We start from the raw sequence: 26957 nt of genomic DNA, 5'->3' as shown, positions 1-26957 counted from the left end.
GCGGCAAAGGGGGCAGTCAGCCTACCCCTGCCGCTCGGCGCCGCAGTCTCACCACGTTTGGCCCGGCACGCCAGACACCTCCATAGCCATCTCATTGGTGAGGAAGTTCACCACCTGGGCGATGATGAGGGAGCGAATCTCGGTGCCGCCGCCAATGGCCAGCATGGTGACAGCAGTGACCACGTCCTGCGCATTCAGCCGCGACACCAGGTGGTTGACGCGGCGCTCCAGCTGACACTGCCGGTCGGGAGGTAGCTGCCGGATCACCTCGCCGGCTGAGCGAAACTTGCCGGCGGAGAGCGCGTAGCCGGCGCCGCCGCCGGCCGTGCTGCCTGCAGGACGGACGGAGGCAGGGTTCAGGGATGACCCGGTAGGGGCCAGGAGGCGCAAGAGGCACACTGGGAGTTGTTACAGCCTTTGATTAACTTTGAGTTCGATGTCTCTCGGACGGCGAAGATTCTACGTCGTCCGACCAATCCCGTTCAAGGTCAGCGGGGGCTCGGCTGCGGTTATGGAGCGTGATTGGCCGGACGACGTAGAATCTTCGCCGTCCGAGAGACATCGAACGCGGGGTAAATAAACTGATCATTGATCAACGAGCATAGCGTTATCTTGCAGTCCCTCACAATTAGTACCGAGCCATACAAGGTAAGCTTAAAGAGGTATAACCATGACGACATTGAAAATATTGTGGCAACGACAATGAAACTAATCAACGAGCAAAACGTAATAATGATTTTCACTCACCAATCAGTAAACCCACCGGCCCCATCAGCAGGCCACCGAAGAATGCTCCAGCACCGGCGAGCAGCGCACCCTGAGCCGAGCCCTTCACGGTGACTCGCATCTCTTCTTCCTCTGCCAGCTGCGCGAGCAGCGCCATCACGTCATGGCGGTCCAGCGGCATACTGACGGCACTGAAACAGGGAACAGAGAGTACTGAAACACAACACAGACAGCACTGAAACAGAGTACAGACAGCACTGAAACACAGTACAGACAACACCGAAACAAAGTACAGTCAGCACTGAAACACAGTACAGACAACACTGAAACAGAGTACAGTCAGCACTGAAACACAACAACGCCATCATGTCATGGCGGTCCAGCGGCATACTGACGGCACTGAAACAGCGCACAGAGGGTACTGAAACACAGTATCACTACAGACAGTACTGAAACACAGCACAGACAGAACTGAAACACAGTACAGACAGCACTGAAACACAGTACAGACAGCACTGAAACACAGATACAGATACAGATAATATATTCATGACAAATCCATGGTGCATGGTTTTTCATTGGCACACGTCAAACATTTACAACACAAGTAAAAGACCAGGCATAAAAAGCAGCACTCAACCACTCGACCTGAGCTAACCATGCGCCTCACACTGTTCTTTCAATAGATGCTTTTTGAGCTGGCGCCGAAAGTTTCGCACGGTGACGTCAAACGGCAGAGAGTCGTACTCACGCACTGCGCTATAACAGAGCCGCCGGCGACCGGCTTCCGTGCGGATTCTCGGCAGCGCGTGGTCGGCAGCTCTGCGCGTCTCGTACGAGTGACGCAGGGTGTCACCGATGGTTTGTGCGATCGCTTCCGGCTTTCCAGTCGTAGTGACCCTGTGCACCAAACTGATGCGATGGTACTTAGCAAGGTTAGGGGCATTCAACCACTCCAAGTCGCACAGAACGTCACTGATGTGGTCGTATTTACGACGGCCGCTAATAACTCGAGCACCGAAGTTCAGCAGTTTCTGCACACGATGAATCTGAGTAGCGGTGCACGTACCGTATAGCGAGAAGCAATATCTGATAACGGAGTTCACGAGCGCTTCTACTACCACAGGCAGAGAGGCCTTCGGTATAACGTGCTTGGCGTGCATCAGACCGATTAGGACACCAGTACACTTAGCTGTCACATAATCGATGTGCGACCTGAAGCTGAGATGATTGTCCATGACCACTCCGAGATTTTTGACAACTCTAGAGTCCGGAATAACAGCACCCATGGCAGTCAGTGTGACAGGCGGCAGTCCTCGCAGCATAGCGGGGGTTCCTAGTACAAGGACCTGCGTCTTAGCGGTGTTTACACAGCACAGACAGCACGTCATGGTGGTCCCGGACCGTCCCCAGTACACCATACCTGTGACCTATGACCTGTGACCAGCGACGCAGCCAGACCCCCGTTCACACCCGCTGGCGAATGACCACTGACTACGGGCCAAGGCGCGGTGGCCGCGTCTGTGGCCCGGCCCAGCGCCCTCTACATGTACTACCGATAACTCGGCCTGGGGGATAACCCGTGACAGTACCTACTGGGCAGGAGGGGTCTGTTGAGAGGACACGGATCGAGCCGCACGAGTCATCGCACTGAGTTTACCGGCAGCGAGACAAGGCTGAGCCGGAACACTGTGATCAACAGCTCGCTTCGAGACTGAATCCGCAAAGGCAACGCCCCGCTTATAGACAGACACACAGGTGTCTTTCTTCGTATCTTTGGCTGCTGCATTCTCCCGAGCTGTTTCTTTATAGTCTGTGTTTGGACTGGTGATAAAGACCCGGAAATACATTTGCAGTTATTCTTGTGCACAAGAGAACCACAACATGTCGAGACTGCCTTATCTGGTCTGCTTCCTTTCTCCTGTTTCCATCCGAACCAAACGGTCCGCGCTACGCCACGGTTTTACAAGACACCTTTCTGCTGACATCATCCGACTCCGACTGCCGCCGGATGGCTGTTGCAGTGTTGCAGCTACCACGAGAAAGAAGGATCACTGCAACTCCGCGATGAACTGGCGTGCCGTGCCAATACCCTGATACACCGGGGACTGCGTCTACATAATAGACCAAGGCTCTATGTTTGTAGACTGCAGAGTGCAGACTCGGCCGGAAGCCCGGAGTCGGTCAAACACAGATGGCGGGCCGGCAGTTCCCGCAACAGCCCCCGGAGCGTCACTGACGTGGCTTCAGTACGGCGGCGGGGAGGGGAGGGCAAGAAAGTGTAGCAGCTACATTTGCAGTCTGACGTGGTTTTGATTTTTTTTTAGGGCGGGTTCCTGTGTAATTGTAGCATGATTTGATCCTCTGACCATCCATGACCATGAAAGCAAACGTGGCCATCTGTTGAATCGAATGATATACAGCATGACCTCCCTGGATGAAAGTCCTTGTCCTGAGCTAATGGCCTGTTCGGATTGGATCAGACCATGCTCGGTCAGTATTCAGCCAAGCCTGTTCTGAACAGAGGTCCACTCATTGACCTGGTTCATGAAGTAACCAACAAAGGGGTACTGTGAGCTGTACGCAGATTGCAGATGCCATTAGTCATGACAGAACAAAAATCAATGAGTACCTAGCGGCGACTGATAGAGAAGCCCGCCAATAGGCGGCAAACGATACCTGTATTTACCCGAGCTTAAAACTACTCAACATCGGAATTCGGCATCATTTCCTTCCTCAATTTCAGCAACAGCACAAACAGACCAGAAGATACGACAGCGGTGCCCGGTGAAGAACCGTTGACGATAGCACGAGGAGCAAAAGAGCGCTAAGTGAAGTGTGCAGCCTCAGAGACCTACGTATACCTGCTAATACCTACGTTATCACGTCTAAACGTCCGCCCCCCGACCCATCATCCCGCTGTTATGACGACATCTGGGGGGGGGGGACACCCAAAGTTCCCAAACGGTGTTATCACCCGGTGAATTAGTCACCTGCCGTATCGGCGATATGAAATTGGTCGGGGAGCACCCAGAGGCCACCTGTCCTCAGAGTACCTTAAGCTAATCGATGACCTAAGCCGCCGATATCTAAACCAATCGAGATGACGTTTTATTGGACTAGGTCGCTTGAGAATGATCCACCCCGATTAGCTGATCTCACAGGATACAAAGGTCTCGGATTAACAGAGAGGCCGGGTCGTCCGACTTTTTCGGTCCAATGTTCACGTCGGCCCGTAGTTCTCGACCGGAGGTGACAGGTCCAACGGGCGAGCGGGGCTCTGATAAACATCGAACAGGGACCCGGGCCGGCCGCACGGACACGTGTCGTCAGAACAAATCCATAACTCTGCGACTCGTGAGCAATGAGCATGGCACGCGCATAATCACGGTTATAACTTATTCACATTGACGGATCTGGTCTGGTCTGATGGAATTCGGAAAGTGGGAGCGTGGGGCGGAGATGGGAGTTAAGCACCTAAACCATCCGTTATTTTCTTTGTTTCTATGTACTATTCGTGCTATTATTGATTCAGTTACAATTATGTCCTAGTGTGTACCCGAGTCCCCTCCCCAAAGGACCCGCTAGACTTTGATACAAATCGCCCGCACAAGACACCGGGCCGGAGGACGCACATGGTAATCAGTGCAGCGGAGCCGTGCGTCGAAATAGCAGCCTACTCTGTCACAGATTCCAGCCGATCGCCGGACTCTCAGCTGCACACACTCCAGTCTTCGGTCTCCAGTCAGTGAGTCACACTCCTTCAACACCATACTGGTGTTCCGAATACACACAGCAGGGATGGGGAGAGGGGGTGGGGCATTACATCCGGTGGGCGGTTCCGCCAGACGCCGCCTGCATTGATTTCGCACCCCGATCGTAGTTTTGGCGGGCACCTCAGCCCAGACTGCAACGGGTTTCAACACGTCTGGCAACGACCTTCACCACTGCAAATCACGGTCAGTCAAATCCAGATCCAGAGCCGCATCCAGAGCCGCAGGATCCACAAAACAAGGGATCTCTCTCCGACAAACCTCAGTAGAGTTAACGGTATACAGAAGACTGGAGAATGGAGTTCCAGGCGACCAGACAGCAGGGGGAGCGACACCCCTCCCCTCCACGTGCCCGGCCTGTTCGAGGCTCACTCACCTCACCGTTTATGTCTGAGCAGTAATCACGCCGTCTCCAGTCACAGTGTATAGAGCAGTGCGGTCTCAAGACTGCCCGTCGTTCAGACTGGCTGGGTAAGTCCACGTCACCACTCCGCCGGCCCGACCACCGACTCGGGGGACCCCGGCAGAATCGCCCGCCCGCGGCACCACTACGAGATCACAGCCCGGCCCCCGCCAGAGGCACGGCTGAACGCTGACGCATCGCACACCAGCTGATTGCCGAAAACCGGGCAGATTCCCGGCCCTAGCGGACGAGAGTAGAAAGAGAGATACCACAGAATCATCCGCCAGGTGTCAGAGCAGTAGCCCGAGAGCCTGGCGCGTTGGAGAATCGGCACGACGGCACCGGACTCCGGAGCGTAGGCCGTAGCGAGCGTGTGTGCAGAAACTTGGCCGGAGGACGTAATGCTTCACAATTTATAAATATCCCCGGCCAGCTGCGATCAAAACAGGATGCATCAACATTCAACGAGCTCCAAAGAAGCAGACCAATAGGCACACCACTGCAGCCTCACTTCCAGTCTTCCGTCCCAACTTCCAGCAATCTGATTCAACGGAAAAACAGCCCTAGAAACCGTAGCAAAATAAAATGATAAATGACCTGAGGTGGATTCACACAAAACGAAACAGACGGACTACATAAAGCAGCTTCGCATGGTTACAGAGGAAACGAATATGTCATTGTTGTAACACACTGAATTCATCGTTTAAAGGGACCCTCCCACCTTAAAGGGACTATCCCACCTTTAACATGGGGTTTGAGTTGAGATAGCCAAGTTTGCGGCAAGGTTCAGAAACCACTATCTATCTAGGTTGCAACCCCCGCGGCCTCTTGGTGTTGAAGAAATTCGTTCCCTTCATTTGAAAATGGGCCTTGTGCAAGGCCCTATCTTCAACATGGAGCGACCGTTAGTGTGACGTCACCTCGTTTAGTCATTCTGATTTAAAGGGACCCTCCCACCTTCAAAAAAGTTAATGAATTGGCACGAAAGTGATGTCGCTCGGTTCAGAAAGAGCGAAAACGAATATCTACCACATTTCATCGAAAAATATTCACCGGTTTTCAAGATATTAGACTTTTACTTTTGTTTACTTTTTGGGATCTCCGCTGTTCCTAGCGACTTTATTCGAAAGTGCGGCATTTGTTGCGCGCAAAGCAGCATATACCACCGCGTGCTACCAAACGTTTTAGTAAAAGATTTAAAAATCGTTAGATCTCCGCTGACGTCACAAATTCTAAGGGGGCATACCAATGCACTAGCCCCTTAGAATCCGAAAACTGCAAGTTTGAAATTCCATATCTCCGAATTAAAGCATTTGTCGATGTTGTGAGTGCCCAAACCGGTATTTGCAGGCCATGGCCACCAATTTGGCTATCTCAACTCAAAACTAATGTTAAGGTGGGAGTGTCCCTTTAAATGGGTTTGTTCGTTGAAAAATCGCTTAAAACTTGGTCTGAACTTTGTTGTGGTGCCTACAGAGTAAAAAGAATCAGCTTTATGACAGTAATGTGGCCTGGGGAAGGAGGTAATTTTGGGCTGTGACGTCACATATTTGAAAGTTTGTGTTTGGAATATGGGAAGCCTAAGATGTTTAATGAAAAATAAATGCCACAACCGTGTTCCTGGTCATCCAATCTATAAAGTCGGGCACAATTTAACTGGTTTTAACAACATTTTAGAAGGTGGGATAGTCCCTTTAACATTAGTTTTGAGTTGAGATAGCCAAGTTTGCGGCCAGGCTCAGAAACCACCATTTATCCTGGTCGCAACCCCCGCAGCTTTATGGTGTTCAAGAAATTTCTTCCCTTTACTTGCAGGGTGGGACCAGCGTGGTCCCTATCTCTTAAAGGGACCCTCCCACCTTAACATTAGTTTTGAGTTGAGATAGCCAAGTTTGCGGCCAGGCTCAGAAACCACCATTTATCCTGGTCGCAACCCCCGCAGCTTTATGGTGTTCAAGAAATTTCTTCCCTTTACTTGCAGGGTGGGACCAGCGTGGTCCCTATCTCTTAACCATTACGGGAATCTGATGACGTCATCAGGCTTTCGAACGTCCGTTAAATGTTTGACTAAAACGTTTTGTAGCACGCGGTGGTATATGCTGCTTTGCGCGCAACAAATGCCGCACTTTCAAATAAAGTCGCTAGGAACAGCGGAGATCCCAAAAAGTAAACAAAAGTAAAAGTCTAATATCTTGAAAACCGGTGAATATTTTTCGATGAAATTTGGTAGATATTCGTTTTTGCTCTTTCTGAACCGAGCGACATCACTTTCATGCCAATTCATTAACTTTTTTGAAGGTGGGAGGGTCCCTTTAACCATTACGGGAATCTGATGACGTCATCAGGCTTTCGAACGTCCGTTAAATGTTTGACTAAAACGTTTTGTAGCACGCGGTGGTATATGCTGCTTTGCGCGCAACAAATGCCGCACTTTCAAATAAAATCGCTAGGAACAGCGGAGATCCCAAAAAGTAAACAAAAGTAAAAGTCTAATATCTTGAAAACCGGTGAATATTTTTCGATGAAATTTGGTAGATATTCGTTTTTGCTCTTTCTGAACCGAGCGACATCACTTTCATGCCAATTCATTAACTTTTTTGAAGGTGGGAGGGTCCCTTTAAAGTTGAATATGTATGTCGGTGAGATCGACGCTAACGGTGCAACTACGCAATTATAGTAAAGCCAAAACCAACGCTTCATACCAATCGAAAAGATGTAAGCGCTATCGAATGCCAAAAAAGAACCTCACCATCGCACAGTGGGGATTTTTCCGATCTAGCACGTATTTATTCATAGAGGGCAAACCATAGGTAGAATTGTAGCCAGATTGTGCACAGATGTTGGCTGGTGTGTCCTGGTGAGAATTTTACCTGTAAATGTGCATAATCAACATAGTATAGGGGGTTCAATTGGACCCCCCGCTCAGCCGTTTGGCCCCTGATCAAGCTAGAGCTTCGCGGAAAAGTCAAGCGTGCTGCCTATGACGAAATTAGGCAGAATATATCCAATTATATATATGTCCAAGGTTATATATATATATTATATATTAATAATATAATAATATAATTATATAAATAATTAATATAGGTTATATATATATATATAATATGTCCAAGGTCATAAGCTGACTTTCCAAGTCAGTTTAATGACCCAACTAAAGTTGGGAAATCGAGACCTCTTGAAACTTCGCAAAGTTAGGGTGTTACGGGGTATTTTGGGGTGCTGATCACGAATTTCATGTTAGTTTTGATCACAGACGATGTCTTTATGCATTTAGGCCAGGTCGGGTCAGGTCAGGTTAGATCAATTAGTAGGCGTCCTGCCGGCCATCCATAGAAGTGTCACCTACTACTGATAGCTTCGTAACATGGAACGAAGGCACTAGAACTACTTCGTAAATATTCAAATGGCTGCTAAAATCGAAATCAGCACCAAAAACTACTCTAGAAACAAGTAAAACTCGAAAAAGTGAACCAAGGTCATCAAAAGGTCAATGACCTTGACTTGACCTTCACGTGACCTTGACTCCCACCATTATGCATGGCACCAACATCATTTCACATATTTGAACGTTTAAAACCACAAAAAGACTGGAAACCGCGGATAATGTGAGCTGGCATACGCCGAATCGTGATTCCGGCCAAACATGGTCTCGAGAAATATGCCACAGGTCAAAGGTCAGTTGGGTCAGAGTCATGAAATTTTTAGGTTGGATGTAAAATTGATGATCTCGGGGGTACCGAAAGTTTCGGCGCGATCGGCCGCTTTTTGCGCGAGTAATTTGCGGAAAACCATGGGGTTTTATCCGACCCCTTCCCCCTCCCCCTCCCCACAAGTGCGATGGTTAATAAGGTTACGATATGTATAATTTACGCTTGTCATCCTATTCCTAATGAATGTGTCTCAGAAAATATGCATCATATAAATCACGAAGTAAAATTATTCGCCTATGTCCGGAACATACCTATATCGTGCTGTTTGCCCTAGCGCTCCTCGAGTGGGGTGTTAAGATACTCTAATGTGAATATTCCGTGTTCAGGCAAGTTTCGGCAGCCAAACTAGGCGTTGTCTTGTGCAGAAGAAAGTGGCGAATTCGATAGGATATATTTCGGAGTGGAAAAGTGTGGAGAACATTGTTGATTTCCTACATTTATTTAGAATACCATTCCTTCAATATGGTGTCTGTAAGGGTTTTTTGTAAAGGGCATTTTTGTGACCTTAGTAAGGTTGTGGCATACTTTCTGTTTGCCATTCCATTCCTAATAAAGGTGCCTTTCAGACGATATGCAACTTTAAGACCTCGCAAGATCAAAACCAACAGGACAGGACAATGAAATTGAGCTATACTTTCGAGCCTTGCTGAGCCCATTGAGTAATCACGCATGAGTGTGAACTTTGGGCGCATTTTTCCTAGTTTTGCTGTGGACATACAGATAAAACAATGCCATATATGAAAAATTCAGACATTTCTTAGCCCTACTGACACAAAAAATAAACAAAAATCCAAAAAATATTTTTTGAATTAATAGGCGCTAGATCGGAAAAATCCCCACTGTGCATCGGGTGCAAGGGACAGCTAACGATAGCGATATAATTACGGAATCCTACGAGATCCTTCGAGCAGTGACAGCGGCTGCCCATCCCACTGGTCGCGCCTCTGTGCGACCTCCATTGTAAGCCCGTACCGTCGGCCACAAAGCGCTCGACGGCACGGCACCGTTGCCGCCCCCACCGCCGTGCCGTCGGCCCGCCCCTGGCGCAACGGGCCCGTCCGACCAGCTGATTGCTAGCAGCCTCCCAGTCGCGTCGATACCAAAGTCCTGTGAACGACGGGCCTCACGGGATGTCCAATGACACCATGTCATTCTCATGTGAGCTACAGAGTCTTTGGAGTGCCCCTTACCCGATCTATAATATCAAATTCCAAAAAGGATGATGGGAAAAGGCGTCTGCGTTTTGGCTCGCTGCCAAAAACGCGTCGCAGATCGATCTGCGTCGCGGAGTGCCCCTCAGGGAGGCGGAGCTTACGGTGGCCTCAGTCCAATCAGCGTGGCCTTCGTAGTGCGGGCCGTGACGTCACGAGGGGGAGGTAAACAGAGGCGAGCGGCCAGTTTTCACTCGGCGACAGAAATCCAAGGTGATACCCGGGCTGCAACAAAACTCTCATCCCGCACGAGAAACAAGTGCGCATCTAGTCAGCACATCTACATTTCAGGTTGGTGAACGCATCCCCAGCGCTCCAGTGGCTCAAACTCGCTCTTTTCTGTGCTGTTCCTTTGTTCTTACGTCCTGCAGAGAGCAATGTTTTGAGTGACTCATTCATTTTAGGGGAAAGCTGATGTGAATGAATGCAGACTACAATTCAATGCGATTGGTCGATAGTTTTTTGTGATCCCACCGCCCCTCTAGGAAGATCCATTGTTGCACTGCACTTACGCAAATGACGTCTTTGATCGATAGTGCGTAAAGCCGACGACAGCTAGCTGTAAATACTGATTGCTCTGACAAAGACGACACACTGGCGACATCAATCATCCTACATACCAACTCATGTTAGGTATGTAGGCGACAATATTCATTCAATCAATGGACGTAGTATTGCTGGTATCAGTAAGATGCAATATAAGGTAATAAGTGGTATCTATCCACAATTCCATCCCTTGCACGATTTCGGTTCAACCGACAATGCATCGCCATTCAAACCAAAGCATCCTTCCCAACCACTCCAGTGATGAAGTCTACTGTAACATTACCATTGTGTCAACATTACCCCCCCCCCCCCCCCCGCCCACTCCGCCTTCCAGCATTCGTGGGCGTCCTCTAAAATCAGTTACGTAACGGTCGCGGAGGGTTGGGGTGCCACCCCGCTCACATACGCGCGGTCTATTTACGGACCGACTAGCCGTTAGTCTGACCAAGTTTCCTCGGTCGTCTAAACGAGTCAGCGTCAGTTACATTGTATTCGTACACTGAGCTCGGTTCGTCTGCACCAAAACTGGGCGCAACCAGCGATCAGCTGAACAAACCATGACTCTCCAAAAGAAACGGGAATCCCGCCGCACAAAAACTACGCACAAAACACGGCGCAAAAGCGGAGCCTTGAGCCCGAAAAAAGCGTCGCCTGCCTGCCCGCGGCGCCGCGGCGCGGTGGTGGGCGGTTCCCGGCCGCTGCGGCGGCGGACAGCGGACAGCGGCGGGGCGCAGCTGGCAGGACCCTCCCGGAGCTGCTGAGCGGCTGTTTTCGGGTGAACGGGCCGGGCACGGGGTGCGCTCCCCGTGACCTTGGTGGGCGGCGCCAGCGACGGTCGGGTCACCGGCACAGGTGCGTGCCAGCCGTCCTGTATTTATACCGCGGCCCGCCCTGCCGGCCGCGGCCGCCGCCAGAGACGCTGCCGGTTGCAGCAGGCAGGCTCAAAGTCAAGGCCGGCCGATCTCCGCCCTCGGGACGGACCGGGTGCGGGCGGCACCCGCAGCCGCGCTACGGCGAGCACAAGTGTCCGCTCCCGTGCTCCCCTCGCTCTGCCCCGTTCAGTCACCCGACTGCCCTCTCTCCGGCAGTCTGTCCTCTAACCCCTCGAAGGTCACCCCGCCTATTTCGGTCCAGATAAACCACCATAGGCTGGCCGCTCCTCACTCTCTTTCCTCCCACCTCTATAGTCCTCCCGCACCCACGCCCTTCCCATCGCACTGGATAACGGAGTAATTCAGCCGGCGACCTTTGGCCGAACAATCAGCGCTGCCCCCGCGGAGGTCACTCCACCCAACAACAGGTCGCAGCCGGAGCCACAAAGAACGCTGATGTGCCGCAGTCCACAGATTACGTCACCGCACGGCCTCGGGCCAAGATGACACTGACCTTTCGGTCCTGAAGAAACGTCAGAAGAGCGAAGTCCGTACTAGCTGCCAACTTGGACCCACAAAGTTTACGGTTTATACAAACATATACTGTCCATACAAAGTCTGCAACAAGTCGGAGGTCGGAAGGAATGAACTCGTTTTGTCTAGCATCAAAGCACATTTTATTTTATTTTCTATTTTCTGAAGTTCGCCCGGTTTGTAGCGGGTGGTGGACACCGAACGGTTCTACACCCAGCGGTCAGCGATGACTCACAGCCAGCCCGGCTTGCGGTCCAAATCCAGTGACGCACCCCAGTCTTCCCACCCAGTCCACCGTCCACCACCCCACCTCCCTGCAGCGGCCCGGCGCCCCGCCCCGGTCCGCCAGTGGGTCGCCCCGAGGACCTGGGGGCGTGCCTCCTCGGCCGCCTGTGCAGGGAAACAAAGGCAGACCGCAGCGCCCGACGCGGCGACACCTGGCGGCGGAGCGGCGGCCGAGCAGCGGTGCCGCGGCCGGACGACGGACGCCGCTCCTGGCCCCGGTCAGGGTCACAACTCACACCCTATCGCGGTTCCAACCAGAACCGACCTGGGGTGACTCTGTCCACGCCGGCAGGACGCTATACCGCCCGGACGGCGCCGCGACTCAGCCCGGACGGCGTCCCGCGGCCGGAGGTTACGGTTCCCCGCCCGGCAACCCCTGCGGCCGCCTCAATCCGCGCAGCTGGCACCGGCCGCTCGGCTGCACAAAAGCGCCGTAAACTGTTGAGCGCGGCCGCGGCGCCCGGCCCGCTGTGACGTCATCGTGCCGCGTCCGGGGGCGGCGTTCAATGGCACACACTGAGCCGGGCACCCTCCCACCGTGTGTTCAATCTCCCCGTACCGTCCGTCTTTAGATGACCCAGAGTCGCCGGCGGCTCCCTCACGTGAGTCGGCGGGCGGCGCCGCGGCGCCCGGGCGGTCACCGGGCGCCCCGCCCCCGCCCGGCGCGTCTATCGACCGGGGGAGGGAGGGAGGGAGGCTCTGCCGCGCTCCGTCGACTGCCGCTGGCTAGAGGTGGTGTAACGCCGGCCGGGCGTCACTCGGCGGCGCCCGACGTCAATACACGCTGCCGGCGGCGGATGTCGCCGTCAGCCGCCAGGTGATCGCGGCCAGGACCGCCGAGGAGCCCCCCCCCCTCCTCCCCTCCCCCAGCGCTATCCGGAGCCCAGTCATGAGCTGTGCGCGTGATGGAGGTCCAAACCGGACCGAACCCGCCCGCCCCTCCCCTCCCCACTGTCGGCGAGCCGGGCGGCCAGCGGGACAGAGCCTCAGCACGCAGGATCGGCCCGGCCCTGACACCCCCTCTACCTGCTGGGGGGGGGGGGGGGACAAGGAGCGGCGGACGATCGACTTTGGAGCGGCGGCCGCGCGCAGTGGGTCTCGGGCCCGGGCGGTGCGCCGGCGGAGGGGCGGGCCTTAGTCTGACTGCAGCGGCTGATGAGGAAGACCTTGACAATTACGATCCAGCCTGTCTGACTAGCCGCACAATGCAAACCGACATGAAACCGTCACGGCCTCGTACGGCAGCCTGAATTGGCCGCCGTTCAGTCTGCGCCGGGGCGAGCGCCGCCGCTCGGCGACGCGCGCATGACCCATGCACGCGATGTCCGGCCGGCCCGGTACGACGGCCGACCCAATTTAGCGGTGATGTCAGCGGTGGTTCTGACCAGTTCGGGCCGCACGACAGCCGGCCGCTGCAGCTTCGCGTGAGCATGGCTCTGCGGGACGCACGGCTGGGGCGGCGGTGAGTGCGCACGCTGCGCTCATGGCACACTGCCCCGGGCGGAGAACGAAACTGTCCCAGCCATGACGCTGGGACCGGACCTGCCGGCCCGCGGCGCAGGGTCGCCAGGTTCGACTGGCGGGACAACCGCTCCGACTTACTCAGTCATGAGCTGGACTGGCCACTCAGCCGCACGCTAAATCCCCAATCCCTACCCACGCTGTCGTCCTTTAAAACCTGTTTTGCACTCATGCAGCACGCCCAACGCCACCTGCCAGTCCCCCCTCCCATCACCCCCCCCCCCCCCTGAGTGCCATCTTGCACAACTTGCACAAATCCCCACCATCAGTCAGCGCTCGGTATCCGCCTATACACGACTCAACCTGTCCGTACACGTCACAACATACCGACGCCGTCGTCCAGTGAAGCCCCGGTGTGGCGCCAGGCCAGGCCCAACGGGTATAGTGTCGGGGGGGGGGGGAGGCATTGCTATCTCTATTGCTATGCCCAGCGTGAGTCCACATTCGGCCATGCGCACTGAGCAGAACGCGTTAGAGTATGTAAGTATGCGCTACCGCACGTCAGCACGCGCTACCGTATGTCAGTACCTACCAGCTACCGTGCGCAGTGCGCGCTGTCGCTGGGTTGACACAACGTCCAGCGCCGGAGCTATAACAAGGGAACGATACCAGCGAGTCACAGCCGCGATACGGGACCCGCTATAGCAGCGATACCAGCGAGCTATGGCGACGATACCAGCCGGCTTCAGCGGCTATACCGGTACGATCAGCCGACGGGCACCAGCCAACAAACATAAACGGACCGCTCGGCCACCCATCTTCCGTCATATACAGAGACGGGCGGTGGAAAGGCTGGAAAGCCGACCGTCTTCGTCATAGACAGAGACTGGAAAGACCGGAAAACCCGCCTAGCACCTTGGAAAGGCTGGAAGAGACGCCCGTCTCCCCCGTCCCCGTCACATAAAAATTACAGAGCCGGCCGCTGGAAAGGCTGGAAAACCTGCTCGGCTCCGTTCTCTAACGCATTCGAAAGGAAAATGGTATTCCACTGAACAGAAAAGGACAAACAAGAGAATATACCCGCCCAATACGGCAACAAAAATAAATAACTGACTGCGGCATGGTAAACCACCCCATCCGGTTTCTCCGTAAAAAAAGATCAAATAATGCCTACTCCACGGCTATGATCAATACGCACCCATTGATAACGTTCACTTATCGTGTATTCGTTTGATCTTACCACCATGGTCTTCGTTCAGTTGCATCTAATGTATCTTGTGTCACCATCATCCCGTTTACAAACTTTGTAACCGCATACTCGAGCTCTGCTTCAGATTCCCTCACCGTTTGTGTGACCTTCTGTGTGACATTTCTCCCGGTCCCACAGCGATGCTGGGACACCTGAGCGGCTACCTGTTCGGCAACTCCGAGGGAACGGAGGCGCCGGCGGCCGCTGCGCCCGAGACCGTCACCCCGTGTCGCGAGCTGCACATCGACGACCCCGAGCTCGACGAATGGGTCATGGTGGCCGAAGGTGGGTACTGGGTAGTGATAGCGGTCAGGACGGGGTCACAGCAGGGCAGTGACCGGGGTCAGAGCAGGTCAACGGCCATGACCGGGTAGGGAGCAAGTCCTTATGAGATATAAAGGGGCAGCAAAAAGAGGGTTAAGATCGTCCCGGCGGTAACATACGATGGGAGTAGAGATAGACACAAGGTCACCGGGTCAAGTTCACCAGCCTGCCAGCGCAGCGATTGTGATAACTCGATCCATCGTTGGCAATCAACAGAGCTAGAACTGGATAACCATTTTACCAGCAGCGCAGCGCGGTGTCTTGGCAACAGTCCGGCCCGCTCTCTCGACTGCCTTTTCACGGCGTCTGATTTGGAGTCGGCCCCACATTTAGCCTCTATTATTCACAGCTGGCGCTCGAGCTTGCTCGGCGTCCGCCGTCCGTGCCTCCGTCAAAAAGCCGTGCGACAGTGACTCACGGCAAAGTTGGGCACTCGGACCGAGCCGGGCAGTTCTCTGTTGCGATGCGGGCGCTGCTCCAAACAGGGTGCTTCGTGCAGCCGCCCTCGGCTGGCGCGGCGCACCGCACTGCTGACCTTGAGATGCGCAGGGCGACGCACGCTCCGAACACTGACACAGAGATTAACGCGCAAAACCAGACACATATTGTGAAACCAACTGACACAGTCGGGCACCCCGAACTGAAAAACACAGATGAACGAATCACGAACAACTCGATTACATATTTTTGCTGTTCGTCAAATTTCTAGTGGCGAGTAACCCCCGTTTCCAATCACAAAAAGAACGTTGCATTGCCTCTCCACTACCAATTAACTGAACAGCTCAGACCACAGCATCTTGTGTCACGAATTATTGACGCTAGAACTCAGCCGCGTCTCTCCAGCTTCGCCCAGAGACCTGTGAGATCGCCTGGGGATCACACTTCCAGCTCGAGCAGCCAATGAAGCCTGCCAGCCCAACGTCATAGCTGAGCTATGGTCGGCGAGGCCCAAACACACCACCAAGCAAAAAGCGTCGCTGGCTGGCGACGCGACCGCGGCTGGCACAGGAGCTGCGCACTGTGCAGTGGTTGGGAGGGGCACCGCGCCTGCGGTCTACAGCGGCCGGGCGGCTAGCAGCGGTGACACAGCGTAGACCGCATCAGCCACTGATCACGTGACTGGCGCTTTATGCACCGTGTGCCCTGACCCTGTCTGCTCCAATGTTTACTGACACCCTGCCCTCGCAACTCTGATGTTCTGTCTTCACTGTTCCCTGCCGTCGCGACCTAGGACCCGTCTGACGTCCGTCTCGTGTCCCCAGGCGCCACGCCGGGGGCCACTCCGGGCGTGACCCCGGCGTGCAGCACCAGTCCGAGCACCCCCACCTCCCAGCTCACGGTGGACGACAACTGGACGCTGACGCCGCCGGCCTGCTTCGGCGGCCGCGCGCCGCTGCCGCCCGCCTCCAGCCTCGAGAACCTGCTCATCGAGCACCCGTCCATGTCCGTGTACGTGCGCGGCGGACGGCCGGCGCCGCCCGCGCCCGCCGCCGCTACCGACAGGACGCCGTCGCCGCCGGCGGCCGCGCCGGTCCCGCGCCCGTCGGCGGCGGCGCGGCGCGCGGCGCACGCGGCCAGCCAGCCGGTGCCGGCCGCTCAGCTGCAGCGGCTGGCAGTTCAGCAGGCTCAGAAGGTGAGGCCGCTCATCAAACTACCATGGCGCGGCGTGAAACGGTCATGGAGCCGACTCAAACATTTATCAACTCAAAGTGGTCCAGCGAGTACGAATGCACGGGCCTAAAATAGATGACCTTTTGGGATTTGCCACTAGTCCAGACCGATTCGCCGAGTTCGTCGGCTGTGTACTGAGCTCGGCAGAGCGCCCAGATAGGTTTGATGCAACTGTTTGCCACACGGAGGGCACTGACCCCACAGGTGCTGTTGTCCGACGCCAGCGATAGACGCCGTCTCCCAACGCAATGACGCATCGCTCGCACCCGCTGTTGAGCGCAGTGACTCCGCCGGGTTCGCGCGTCACAGCCCACTAAAAACAGAGTTCAGTGTATCCGCGCTGACACTCCATAAGCCGACCGAGCTCAGATAGCGTCTTTGTGCCAGGGCTCAGCGTTGGGCACGACCGTAAAGTCTGTACCCAATGGCGACAGGCGATAGCGCCGGCTGACCTGTAGGGTTGGCGTGTCAGATAGCTTGTCTCAGCGAGTTCGTACCCGTCTCCGTCCTGTCAGCAACCTGCAATCTGAGTTACAGCTCCCTGCCCCGCTGCCGACACCGACAAGTGCGTGCAATTTCTGCACTCTGCCGATACTGCACAAATGTTCACCCCTGCCCTCCCCCTCCCTAGAGGTCAGTGCCAGCAACCCTACTGACGCAATTCAGCATAACCTCTCGGTCAGACCTGACCCTTGGCGCAGTTCAGCAGGGATCACTCACCCCGTACTGACTGCTGACACAGGCTGAGTGTTGACTTCACACTGACCTTGACGTCAAACTGAAGAAAACATTGACATCACCGCTGACCTTCACAGCAGGGGACTGATTTCACTCTGGCGGCTGGCCAACGGCCGAGATTGAGCTGATAACTGAATTACTGTTAGTTAGTGAATACTGTTTTCCTGTCTTCAGTTTTCGTGTAGTACGCTGCGATACTATCCAACTGGTAGTAGCATAATGTAGATACTTTGAAGCGAGGTAGAAACACCGGCCGTAAACGCTCCCCTGTCAAACCTCCCAACCTCTCTGATCCCCTGCCAGCAGCACACCCCAAGTCCTCTCGGACACCCGGTGTTCCCCGAGACTGACCGGTGCGTCCTCTGTTCCAGCACGCCAACCGCAGCGCCCAGCGGCAGCTGCGTCCGGCGGCTCTGGAGCGCGCCAACCTGGCCCGTCACGTGGCCGCCGGCGGTAACCAGCGGCAGCGTCGCCAGCACCACTACACCACCCGCCACTCTGGCGCCAACAACAACCGAAAGTGCTGATGACGGAGGCGGTTAGATGGAGGCACGGCGACCGAGGACGGTCCGTGGTGCCGCTGAGAGGGACGCGACTGGACGACGCCAAGGGAGCCAGCGAGAGGACGTGATGTCCCGCTGGGCGATGCAGGACATTCGCCAATACCGGATGACGCTTGGCGTCAGGTCCGGTGCGCGTCGATGACGATGAGATGACGTCGATGACGTCTTTGACGTTTGGTGACCGCGCGGTGAAGTCTGATGACGTAGGACGTCATCGGCTGCCGGCGCGGCGCCGTAGAATCACCTCACCTGACCTGACCTGGTGCTGGCCGGGGCCGGCCGGCGGGCTCCGGTGCTCTACGGACGGTGTTCTGCGGTCCACGGCGTGCTCCCGGTGCTCCGCCGGTGCTCGGACCCTACCTACGGGAAGGGGTGGCGGAGGGCTGGCGGACGTAGCGGACCAGCCGCACCCCTCCGACCGGAGCCCGCCGGCCGCCGGCCCCGGCAGCCACGCAGGCCGGTCGGGCGCCTTTATTTATTGTCGCCTGCGCGGACGGCCCGCGGCGGCCCGCAGTCCTACCTCGCATGAGACACTGGCGGGCCGTCGCGGGCACCCGCCACGCATCTTCCGCATAGAACCACCTAGGCTTTCATTGGTGACGCGTAGATAGCCGTTCGCTAGGGGAGGCAAGCCGCGCGCGTGCGGCGGGCCCGCCGATAACTCGCCAATGCTCTCACAGCACCACCGAGTGCCGCTCGTAGACTAGATGACGATATGCACCGCGCGCGGTCCGTGTTTATCTTAGGATCTTCGTCCTCAGGAAAACAAAAACGGTAAAAATGATTACATGTGAAAACCCACAAATATGTGTGTGGTGTGTGACGTTAGATTTCTCATATTATCGGGAGCGCTACTAGGTGTGCCGTTTGGTGCGCGTGAGTGTGCTTATATTGACGTATGTAGTGTGCCCTAGGTGGAATCTGTCATCGGTTGTTACGTATGTCGCCTGTCGCCGCTGGCGCTGACAATGACGAGCACGGACGGTTGTTGTTTGGGAGCGCAGGCGTCGCCAGCCACCCGACTGTCTCCAACACTGCCAAAGCCACCAGAGGTGCCGAGAGAGTGCGAACGGCGCCCATCCTGCCCCGGTCCGGGGGCCCGCCGCCTTCACCATCGGGCGGTTACACAGTGTCGTGTCAACCTGAGCTGCCGCAGGCTAATAATCAAATACATCTTTCTGTGAAAGACCAGCGACGCGTGTGAGACAGGACAGATGCCGCTCAGATTATATAACAGGTCCCTTCAGAAGGACGGAACGCTCCCGCGAGTGATATAATCGGCCCGGGAACCAACCGAACGGTGGGATTTCCCCTCAGTGAAATGGCTTCCGAGAATGCTGCTGCAAACTCCGCTGCTTCTGACACTTCACTTTAGCCCCATCGGATAAATGGGACATCTTTGAGATCGCAACATCGTCGTTCCCGAAAATTGAATCCGCAGGTGTTACATAACGCGTCAGTTTCTGATGTGTCAACTCCAGATATCGTTATCGCCACGCCCTTCCTCAATCCTTCCTCAGAGTTTGCTTTGAAATCTACCCACGCCGATATCCAGCCCATGTTCCGAATCGAAAGGGAAATGAATGTGAAAGTCAACGATTAGCGCCGCAAATATATACATGAAACTTTGAAGCCAGTTGGCGACACAAGGCCAGTGGAAGACCCCTCCCAAACTCCCGGGGTCGTCCCAACAGAGACCCGTTCGAGACCAAACGAACAGTCCGATCCGTGAGTCAGTGGGCTGAGATGGAGCATCACTGTCCAATACTCATCACTCCATACTCACCTGACGCTCGCCTTTTTGTACTACTATCAACCGGTACTCACCTGTTAAGGTAGTGTTTTCCCCAAGGTCAGGTCAGCTCAGCGCTCTCTGACGGCGCTCACTGCGTCCATGAAGCGTCTGATGCGTTCTTCAGAGAGCTCGGCGTCCCACCTGGTAGATGGGCAAGGTCAGATCAGTGAGGGACCGCGTCCAAGAGGTGGTTAGGTCAATGTGGAGCCGACGTCAGGACAGTGAGGGGTCGTAGGTAGTCAGGTCAGTGAGGAACTGTGTTCATGAAGGTCAGCATGTGACAGCGGGCGATACCACGACGTGGCTCGTTAAATTCACCGCTCTCTGCATGTCTCCTATTGGCTCCTGCCCGGGTCATTTCAATACACTCTGCACCTCTGTCTTAATGTGCCTGCCCCATCCCGTGTCCTCCCTCTCTCTCCCCGCTCTCCCTGCAGCTCTCACTCTCTTTCTTTCTCACCTGCCGCCCTCTTTAAACTCGGAGCCCACGATGAGACCGTGTGCCGCGGCGAACGAAGCCACGTTATCGGCCGTGACACCGGAACCGACCAGAACCGGAAGATCGCAGGACGACTGCACCTCTGTGGGCAGTGGGACGGGGAAGATAGGTCGGCGGTGGTGGTGCGAAAGGCCTGTAACTCTGGCCAAGGGGAAGGGGTGGACAAAAGGTGGAGGGGAAGGTGAACGCAAAACAATGTAGATTACTGTAAAAGGGTCAGATTTTATGAGCCGATGGTGGTGGTATTGATTCACCATCAGCAGCCGATTTCCTAAAACTTGGTAGTGTTTTTCATCGAGGCGTATTTCACGCCCTAAGAAACTACATCCTCTAGAAGTGGGTGGTTGTATTAGGATCAGTGGGTGTTTTATGCACCAGTTGTATGTTTCCGCTTTTTAGGACCACATTTTACTACATCCGCTTCTTAGCTCAAAGTTAATAACATCATTTGGTTACATCCGCAACTGCTTTATGAAACCGTTTGGGCGTAGAATGCAGCAAAATGAAAGGAAAACTGAGTCAGTCGCATTTTAGCCCTTTCACGAAATAAGCCACAGGTTGTGCACAAATTGCAATGAAATAAATGGCGATAATACCAGTCCCAGCATAGGGTAAGCTGGTGTGGAGCAATGCGTGGATGATGCAGAATCGTACAGCGTACCGAACGGATGTGCCACAGACATTCCTGGCATTACCAGGACACTGTACAGTGTACGCCCACATACACCCCGCCCGCCGTATAAACAAGTGTTCGCTCGCAGAATGGGTCGAAAAACCGCTACTGCGTACAACTTATGCTACTGCGCAGTACATCGCACCAAGCGGCACCACACAGCTGCTGTACATAGGGCGTCCGACAACTCCGAGACAGACAGATGCAACTTCACAGTCGACCATCAGCCCGGCACTTGACTGTCAGACAAAAAAAAAAAACAAGAAAGAAGGGGTGATGCTGAAAGCTAGCAATAACATCGTTCGTTTTACATCAACACAACAATTACGCCTTTGTCGTATTATTTTCAAGCAGCTTTCGGGCCAATTTCAGTATCCCCGGTAATTACATACCCAGCCTAGCACTAAAAATCCACCAAACATCGCTACCTCACAAGTCGTACTTATAAGTTATAACTCATGATATGCACCCTGACCCTGAGGTGCGCCTCACATCCTTACTCTGACCGTAACGGGCGCCCGGTCACCTTTCTCTCGCCCCGCGTCCGGACGTGCCACTGTCCACTTACTGTGACCCTGATGGGCGTTCCCTTACTCTGTCACCAACCCGCGCCCCATCCGCAGTATCCTCGTCCCCTTCCTCTGATGCTGCCGGGAGTCCGTCCCTCGTGCCGCTGACCATGATGTGCACCCCACTTCTACCCTGACCCCGCCGGACGCCCGTTCCCCAGTGTTCCGTCCTCAACACTGAGTCCCGACACCCCCGGCCATCCCCCTAGTTCCTAGCCCAACATTCTGCCCCCGACCCGTACCCATTTCTCGATGCCACTGACCTGCGATGTGAGCCGGGTTGGCCGGCTCGCCAGTGCTACCTCCCGTCACGATGACGCCGTCCGACAGGAAGAACTGGGCGCCACGGGCCACCTCACCCACAGATAGGTCGGCAGTCACCGCGTGAGAGCTGCAAGCAGCGGGAGCTGGTCAGCAGAGGAGCACAAGGCACTGGGGACATTTCAGCGTGTAGTGAAACGGTAGGACACGGTACATTCCAGGCTTTGATGGACCAGTACTGACGAGAGAATCTGAGCCGGGTCATTAACATCGATATATCCAAGTATCTGGCCATTTACGACGTGGTTGACGGCCAAGGGCTCGGGTCACTGGCATTACCTAGCACGCCTCAGACTCGGCACGCGGACAACCAGCGCCAGGTCATCACAGATGGTCCGGGTCACCGCCAACTTTAGTACCGTGACGGACCCAGCCATCCTATGAGGACACTCGGTACACCCGGCCGGATCCATCCCCAGGCCAACGAATGAAGGTGATGGCAAGACCGCATTACGACGCACATATAGACGTCGACCTAGTATCATTTATAAATATTCGATAACAGAGATAACGTACGTCAAAAGTAGTGCAAATGTTTTGTCGCTGGAGTTCTTGTGCCGCGTCAAAATAACGATAACAACCGAGGCCCCAAATATGCCACAGACGCTGACGATACATTCATTACGAAATACAAGCATCAATTATATTCCACCAGTCTGTGCGAATTCTACCACACTCAAAGCCCGCAAATAGCCTGCCTGTCAGGTAGCTAGTCTAATCAGTCAGTCTACCGCTCCGCTCCGCAACCAGAGACTGACCTGTGCTTTTTCTTCACGTCACACCAGACGGAGACGTCGTCGGCGCCGATGTGGCGTCGGTAGCGCAGCAGCGGCCCGGCGCTCGCGTCCAGCCACCCCTCGTCAGCCACGTGCGAGTAGACGAAGCACTCGGCGCGGATGAACTGCAGTCCTGCTGCGGCGGCTACCGCCAGTGCCTGGTGGTTCCCCGCCGCCAGAACCTACACAAGGTGCGGGAGATGTGGATGTTAAAATGGGGAGTGAATCCAAATCGGGCAGAAAACAAGCGCCTAATTGCAGTCTACACAGTCCTGCTGATTTGCAAAGACATCCATTATCCATCAACAGTCGGTTATTAGCTCACTCTCGAAGTCCTTGCCCGCTGAATGCCGAGGTCATGCAATTCAGAGCTCTAGCCCTCTGCCTGTCCTGCGACCTAGTTATGTCAGACCTCGCCCTCATGTCAGAGTCAGACCCTCCCTCACCCCTTATAACAGACACTCCCTCACCTGTACACCAACGGGCCTGGAGGCTGGTATTACACGCCGCACCTCGGAGGCCACGCGTGTCATACAGGCAGTCACCTCTGGGCCGAGTTGTGAACCTGTGCAGTATGGCAGGTCGTGCATATTCTCAACCAGCACAGCGTCCTGTGGGTCGAAAGGGGTGGTCAGCTGTTACAGAGTTCTGAAGCGATTGGGATACTGAGGGCACAGCACTCTGTGGGCGCCGGGCGGGCAGGTCGTCACCCGTCAGACGACAGGGGTGGTCAGCGGCAGGGCTGCAGTCAGAGTCAGAGTCGGAGTCGGTCGGAGTCGGCAGTTCTAACCAGAAATGGAGTAGATTTTGGAAGCCAGAGTCAGAGTTGTAGGTAGTTTCAAAAAAAAAAAAAATCCATTGACTCTAGAGCCCTGCCATGTCTGCAGAGTTAGAGTTGAAGTTAGAGTCAGTCGGAGTCGACGTTTCTGCCAGGAGTCGGAGTTGGAATCGGTATTTGGAAGCCGGAGTCGGAGTCGGAGCCGGAGTCGCCGAAAATTTGACTCCGGTCTCCGCAGGGCGCCGCCCTCGTCTGCGGTCACTGGGAAACATTTATTCCATGGCTCAGCTGTCATCTATCCAAGATATTAATGATTTGCTTTTGGGTCAAAGTTCACTTCAAACTGAGGCTGGTGAAGCAAATGCATGGTACAATCACACATGATACAAGTCCATATAGTCATTAGCAGATGCCATACCTGAAATGTCTGCAGATTGCTATTGAATTACTTGACAGTGATCTGCTTCCCATGGGCACTGGTAGGTAATCTAGATCCCGGTTAACCAGCACCCCACTGGGGGGAGGCTATTCATAGCCCCCCTCCCGTTTTTCTGCAATAACTTCCAAAACGCTTGACGTATCGACGCCAAACTTCCAGTACCTTTGGCTGCATCAATTTGACACCTCTTGTCAAAATATGAACTTCGTAGCTAACATAGGTCGGCCGGAAATCACGTCAGAGTGACACCATGCTCGGCCGATTTCGACGCAAAACATTGAACCACGGCAATCGCTCCCAAGAGCTCAGTTTTTAAGCTAGATCCAATTTCTTTGCATGAGAGGGCTCATAATAGACTGCGCTATCAAACTGCTATCTCGGATTTTCAAAATTTTGAGAATTTCGAAAATTATATATTATAAAATTAAAAATTCATATTTTATATTTTTTTTTCAAAAAACTTTTTGACTTTTCGAAAAAAAAAAACGGAATATAAGTGATAGAACACATGCTTTTGACTTACTCTAGCAAGTTGTAGCTAAATATCTTCAAAAATGGTCAAGTTATACGCATTATTGCAAAAAAATCACAATTACAAATTTTTCAAATCAATTTTCAGTACGTATTTGACATCGTACACCAATATAAATAGCACCATCGTGTTCCTGAGCTCAAACTGCACCCAATAGACACCTTTTTGTTGAACAATTTTAACTTTAAAATTTGACCTTTTTCGACCTGAAAGTGACCTGACCTAAGCTAAATTCAACTCAAAATGACCTCAAACGACACAAACGACATCAAATTCGAATTATATGGCCTAAATGGACCATAAAACATGTGTCACGTGACCGACACATGATATAATATTTCCGTGACCTGTGATGACCTGACCCTGACCTGAAAAGGCTGACGCCTGACCCTGACCTGAATATCAAAGTACAAGTTTGGTACCCTCAGGGTATCAAAAGCATCTGTTCATGAGTGTGTAAACAAAAAATGAGCCTGATCCGACTTGAAAGACGGCGGCCAGAGCCCAAAATGTAAACAAGCCAAAATGTTAATAATTTTTACTTTGACCTGACCTGTGACGTCATCGGTAACCTCGAGGTCAATGAAATTAGGTTTCGTTCGACAGTTTTCCGGGGCTATCAGATGCCGTTTGAATTTTGGCGATCGGCCCAGTAGTTTCAGAGCTAGGAGGGGGGCCCGGGGGGGGCTATGAAGAGCCCCCCCCCAAGTAGGGCGCGTTATACGCAGACCCCAGTGGCGCACGGGTTAAGTAGCTATTCCAGGATATGAAAATGAAAATAAGGGACTATGTGATTATGTAAAGCTAGTCCACTTTGAGAACTGAGAAGTACAAGAAAGCTTATATGATTTACATTTGGTAATCTGGATAGCATATGTGCCCCTGCCCATGGAATTGTGGTCAGAAGCAGGTGAGAGCGTGAATGAAAAGAGCAGTCAGAGCCAGCACCCAGCCCATCAGTCCATCAATCACTGCAAAACTTACCACATTACATTTGGAGTATGTTTCTGCCTCAGCACAGGCAGCTTCAACAAGTTTCTCCACTGGATGCTTATTCAACGGAGTACCTGGAAAATACATAAGTAAAATTAGGACTGCGGCATTGGAGTCAGAGTCAGTCGAAGTCCACAGTTCTGCCCGGAGTTAGAATTGGAGTCACTAAAATCTTAACAACTCTGACTCCGGAATCGGAGTTAGTGCTGCATCTCTCAATGTCATACCCTGCACCTGGGCCCTGTTTCAGCGGTGATAGCAGCACGCTGCTTTTACACGTGTCAAATTGGGTTTCCATGGAAACATCAACAGCCCCATTGCTCCAACACTACTACAAGTGTGACGTCAGCTCGCGCAATTTGATAGCAGCGTGGTAGCAGCGTCCCGTGAAACACCGCCCTGGTTGCTTGATGATACTATGCTCGTAAACCTTTTGAAATCAAATTTTGTCGAAAAAGGTCATATTCCTGTTTTGATCAAGCATTTTCAGTGAAAGAAGCAGAGGAGGATGGATTCACCAATCGCCAGAGCCCAGAACCCAATCCCATGCTTTTATTTCTATATGTTATTTGTAAAACATGTTTGCAATGCAATTGGCCTTGGAGGCTTGGAATGCACAAATGATCATTTCAGGCAAAATAAAAGCATCCCCAATGTGAACTTTATGGTCATGATGATACAGATTTTAAGAGAACCATATGGAGTCAGATCTGGAGTCAGAGTCAGAGTCATTCTTAGGCCAGAGTCAAGTCACAAATAAATCCAGTGACTCCGCAGCCCTAATTGTAATGCCTGTCACAGACAAGTAAAAACAGACTGCTCAAGAGTCTGCAAATCAGGGATGCAATATCAGAATCGAAGTTGGTCTGAGTTGAGAGTTCTGTCGTGACAGTGAGGCAAACTTGAGTCGATTTTCGAAACTGAAATTGGAGTCAGAGTTTTATCTGTAATAATTGTTGGTGAAATTCATGTAGCATGTAGGTACACCACCAAGGCTGAGAAGCCAGAAATATGAAGATCAGTAACTTCATTAGATATCATGAAATTGATAATACATAATTGATATGGCAGCTAGAAGGCTTATAACTAGCACAGAAATGGGCTCAGAATCCAAATTAGGTTACTCACCAGGAAGAGCCTGAACATGAACCATACCAATCACAGCTGGTAATTTGTGAGGAAATATATTTTTGAACCTCAGCATTCTCGTTTCTCGGGCCTGACTCCCAAGCTGACTCCAGTCCAGTTTGAGTTGGCAGTCAGACGCTTCGACGGCGATTCAAGCGGCAAACTCTTTATGAGGTCAAATGTGGAACGCCAAAAATTGCGTTCCCATCTAGTTACGCTTTCAACCACCGAAACACAACTAATCCATGAATTTTTGCCAATCCTCCCCAGAATCTACGCCCACACCCCCTCCATCTTAACATGTAAACAAAGCGGAAAACTTCAGCGCACGTGTTTGGACGTCCGTCTCTATAGCGCCATTTCTGTAACGGTGCCATATGAAGGT

General features: G+C 53.5%; 3 protein-coding genes across 3 annotated transcripts; 1 reads left to right on the top strand and 2 right to left on the bottom strand.

The window, feature by feature from the left end:
- Positions 1–48: 48 nt before the first annotated feature.
- Positions 49–3102, bottom strand: LOC122378832 (protein C19orf12 homolog). Its single transcript, XM_043360364.1, has 4 exons — positions 3096–3102; positions 1122–1125; positions 748–917; positions 49–332 (listed from the first exon to the last, which is right to left on the bottom strand). The coding sequence occupies exons 1-4, from the start codon at positions 3100–3102 to the stop codon at positions 49–51; spliced, it is 465 nt and encodes a 154-aa protein (XP_043216299.1).
- Positions 748–26883, bottom strand: LOC122378873 (uncharacterized protein F13E9.13, mitochondrial-like). The gene is made up of 8 exons (XM_043360497.1): positions 26573–26883; positions 25436–25518; positions 23173–23313; positions 22685–22884; positions 21869–21996; positions 20325–20445; positions 19897–20005; positions 748–917 (listed from the first exon to the last, which is right to left on the bottom strand). The coding sequence occupies exons 1-7, from the start codon at positions 26646–26648 to the stop codon at positions 19933–19935; spliced, it is 822 nt and encodes a 273-aa protein (XP_043216432.1). The 5' UTR covers positions 26649–26883; the 3' UTR covers positions 748–917; positions 19897–19932.
- Positions 9973–19260, top strand: LOC122378874 (tumor protein p53-inducible nuclear protein 2-like). Its single transcript, XM_043360498.1, has 4 exons — positions 9973–10117; positions 14912–15058; positions 16360–16730; positions 17878–19260. Exons 2-4 carry the CDS (start codon positions 14914–14916, stop codon positions 18031–18033), a joined length of 672 nt encoding a protein of 223 aa, XP_043216433.1. The 5' UTR covers positions 9973–10117; positions 14912–14913; the 3' UTR covers positions 18034–19260.
- Positions 26884–26957: the final 74 nt, after the last annotated feature.

This window comes from Amphibalanus amphitrite, unplaced genomic scaffold (genome assembly GCF_019059575.1).
Source record: "Amphibalanus amphitrite isolate SeventyFive unplaced genomic scaffold, NRLGWU_Aamphi_draft 000066F_arrow, whole genome shotgun sequence".
NCBI classification, from domain to species: Eukaryota; Metazoa; Arthropoda; class Thecostraca; order Balanomorpha; family Balanidae; genus Amphibalanus; species Amphibalanus amphitrite.
Note: the sequence above shows the minus strand (reverse complement) of the source record. Positions and strands in the feature narration are given on the sequence as shown.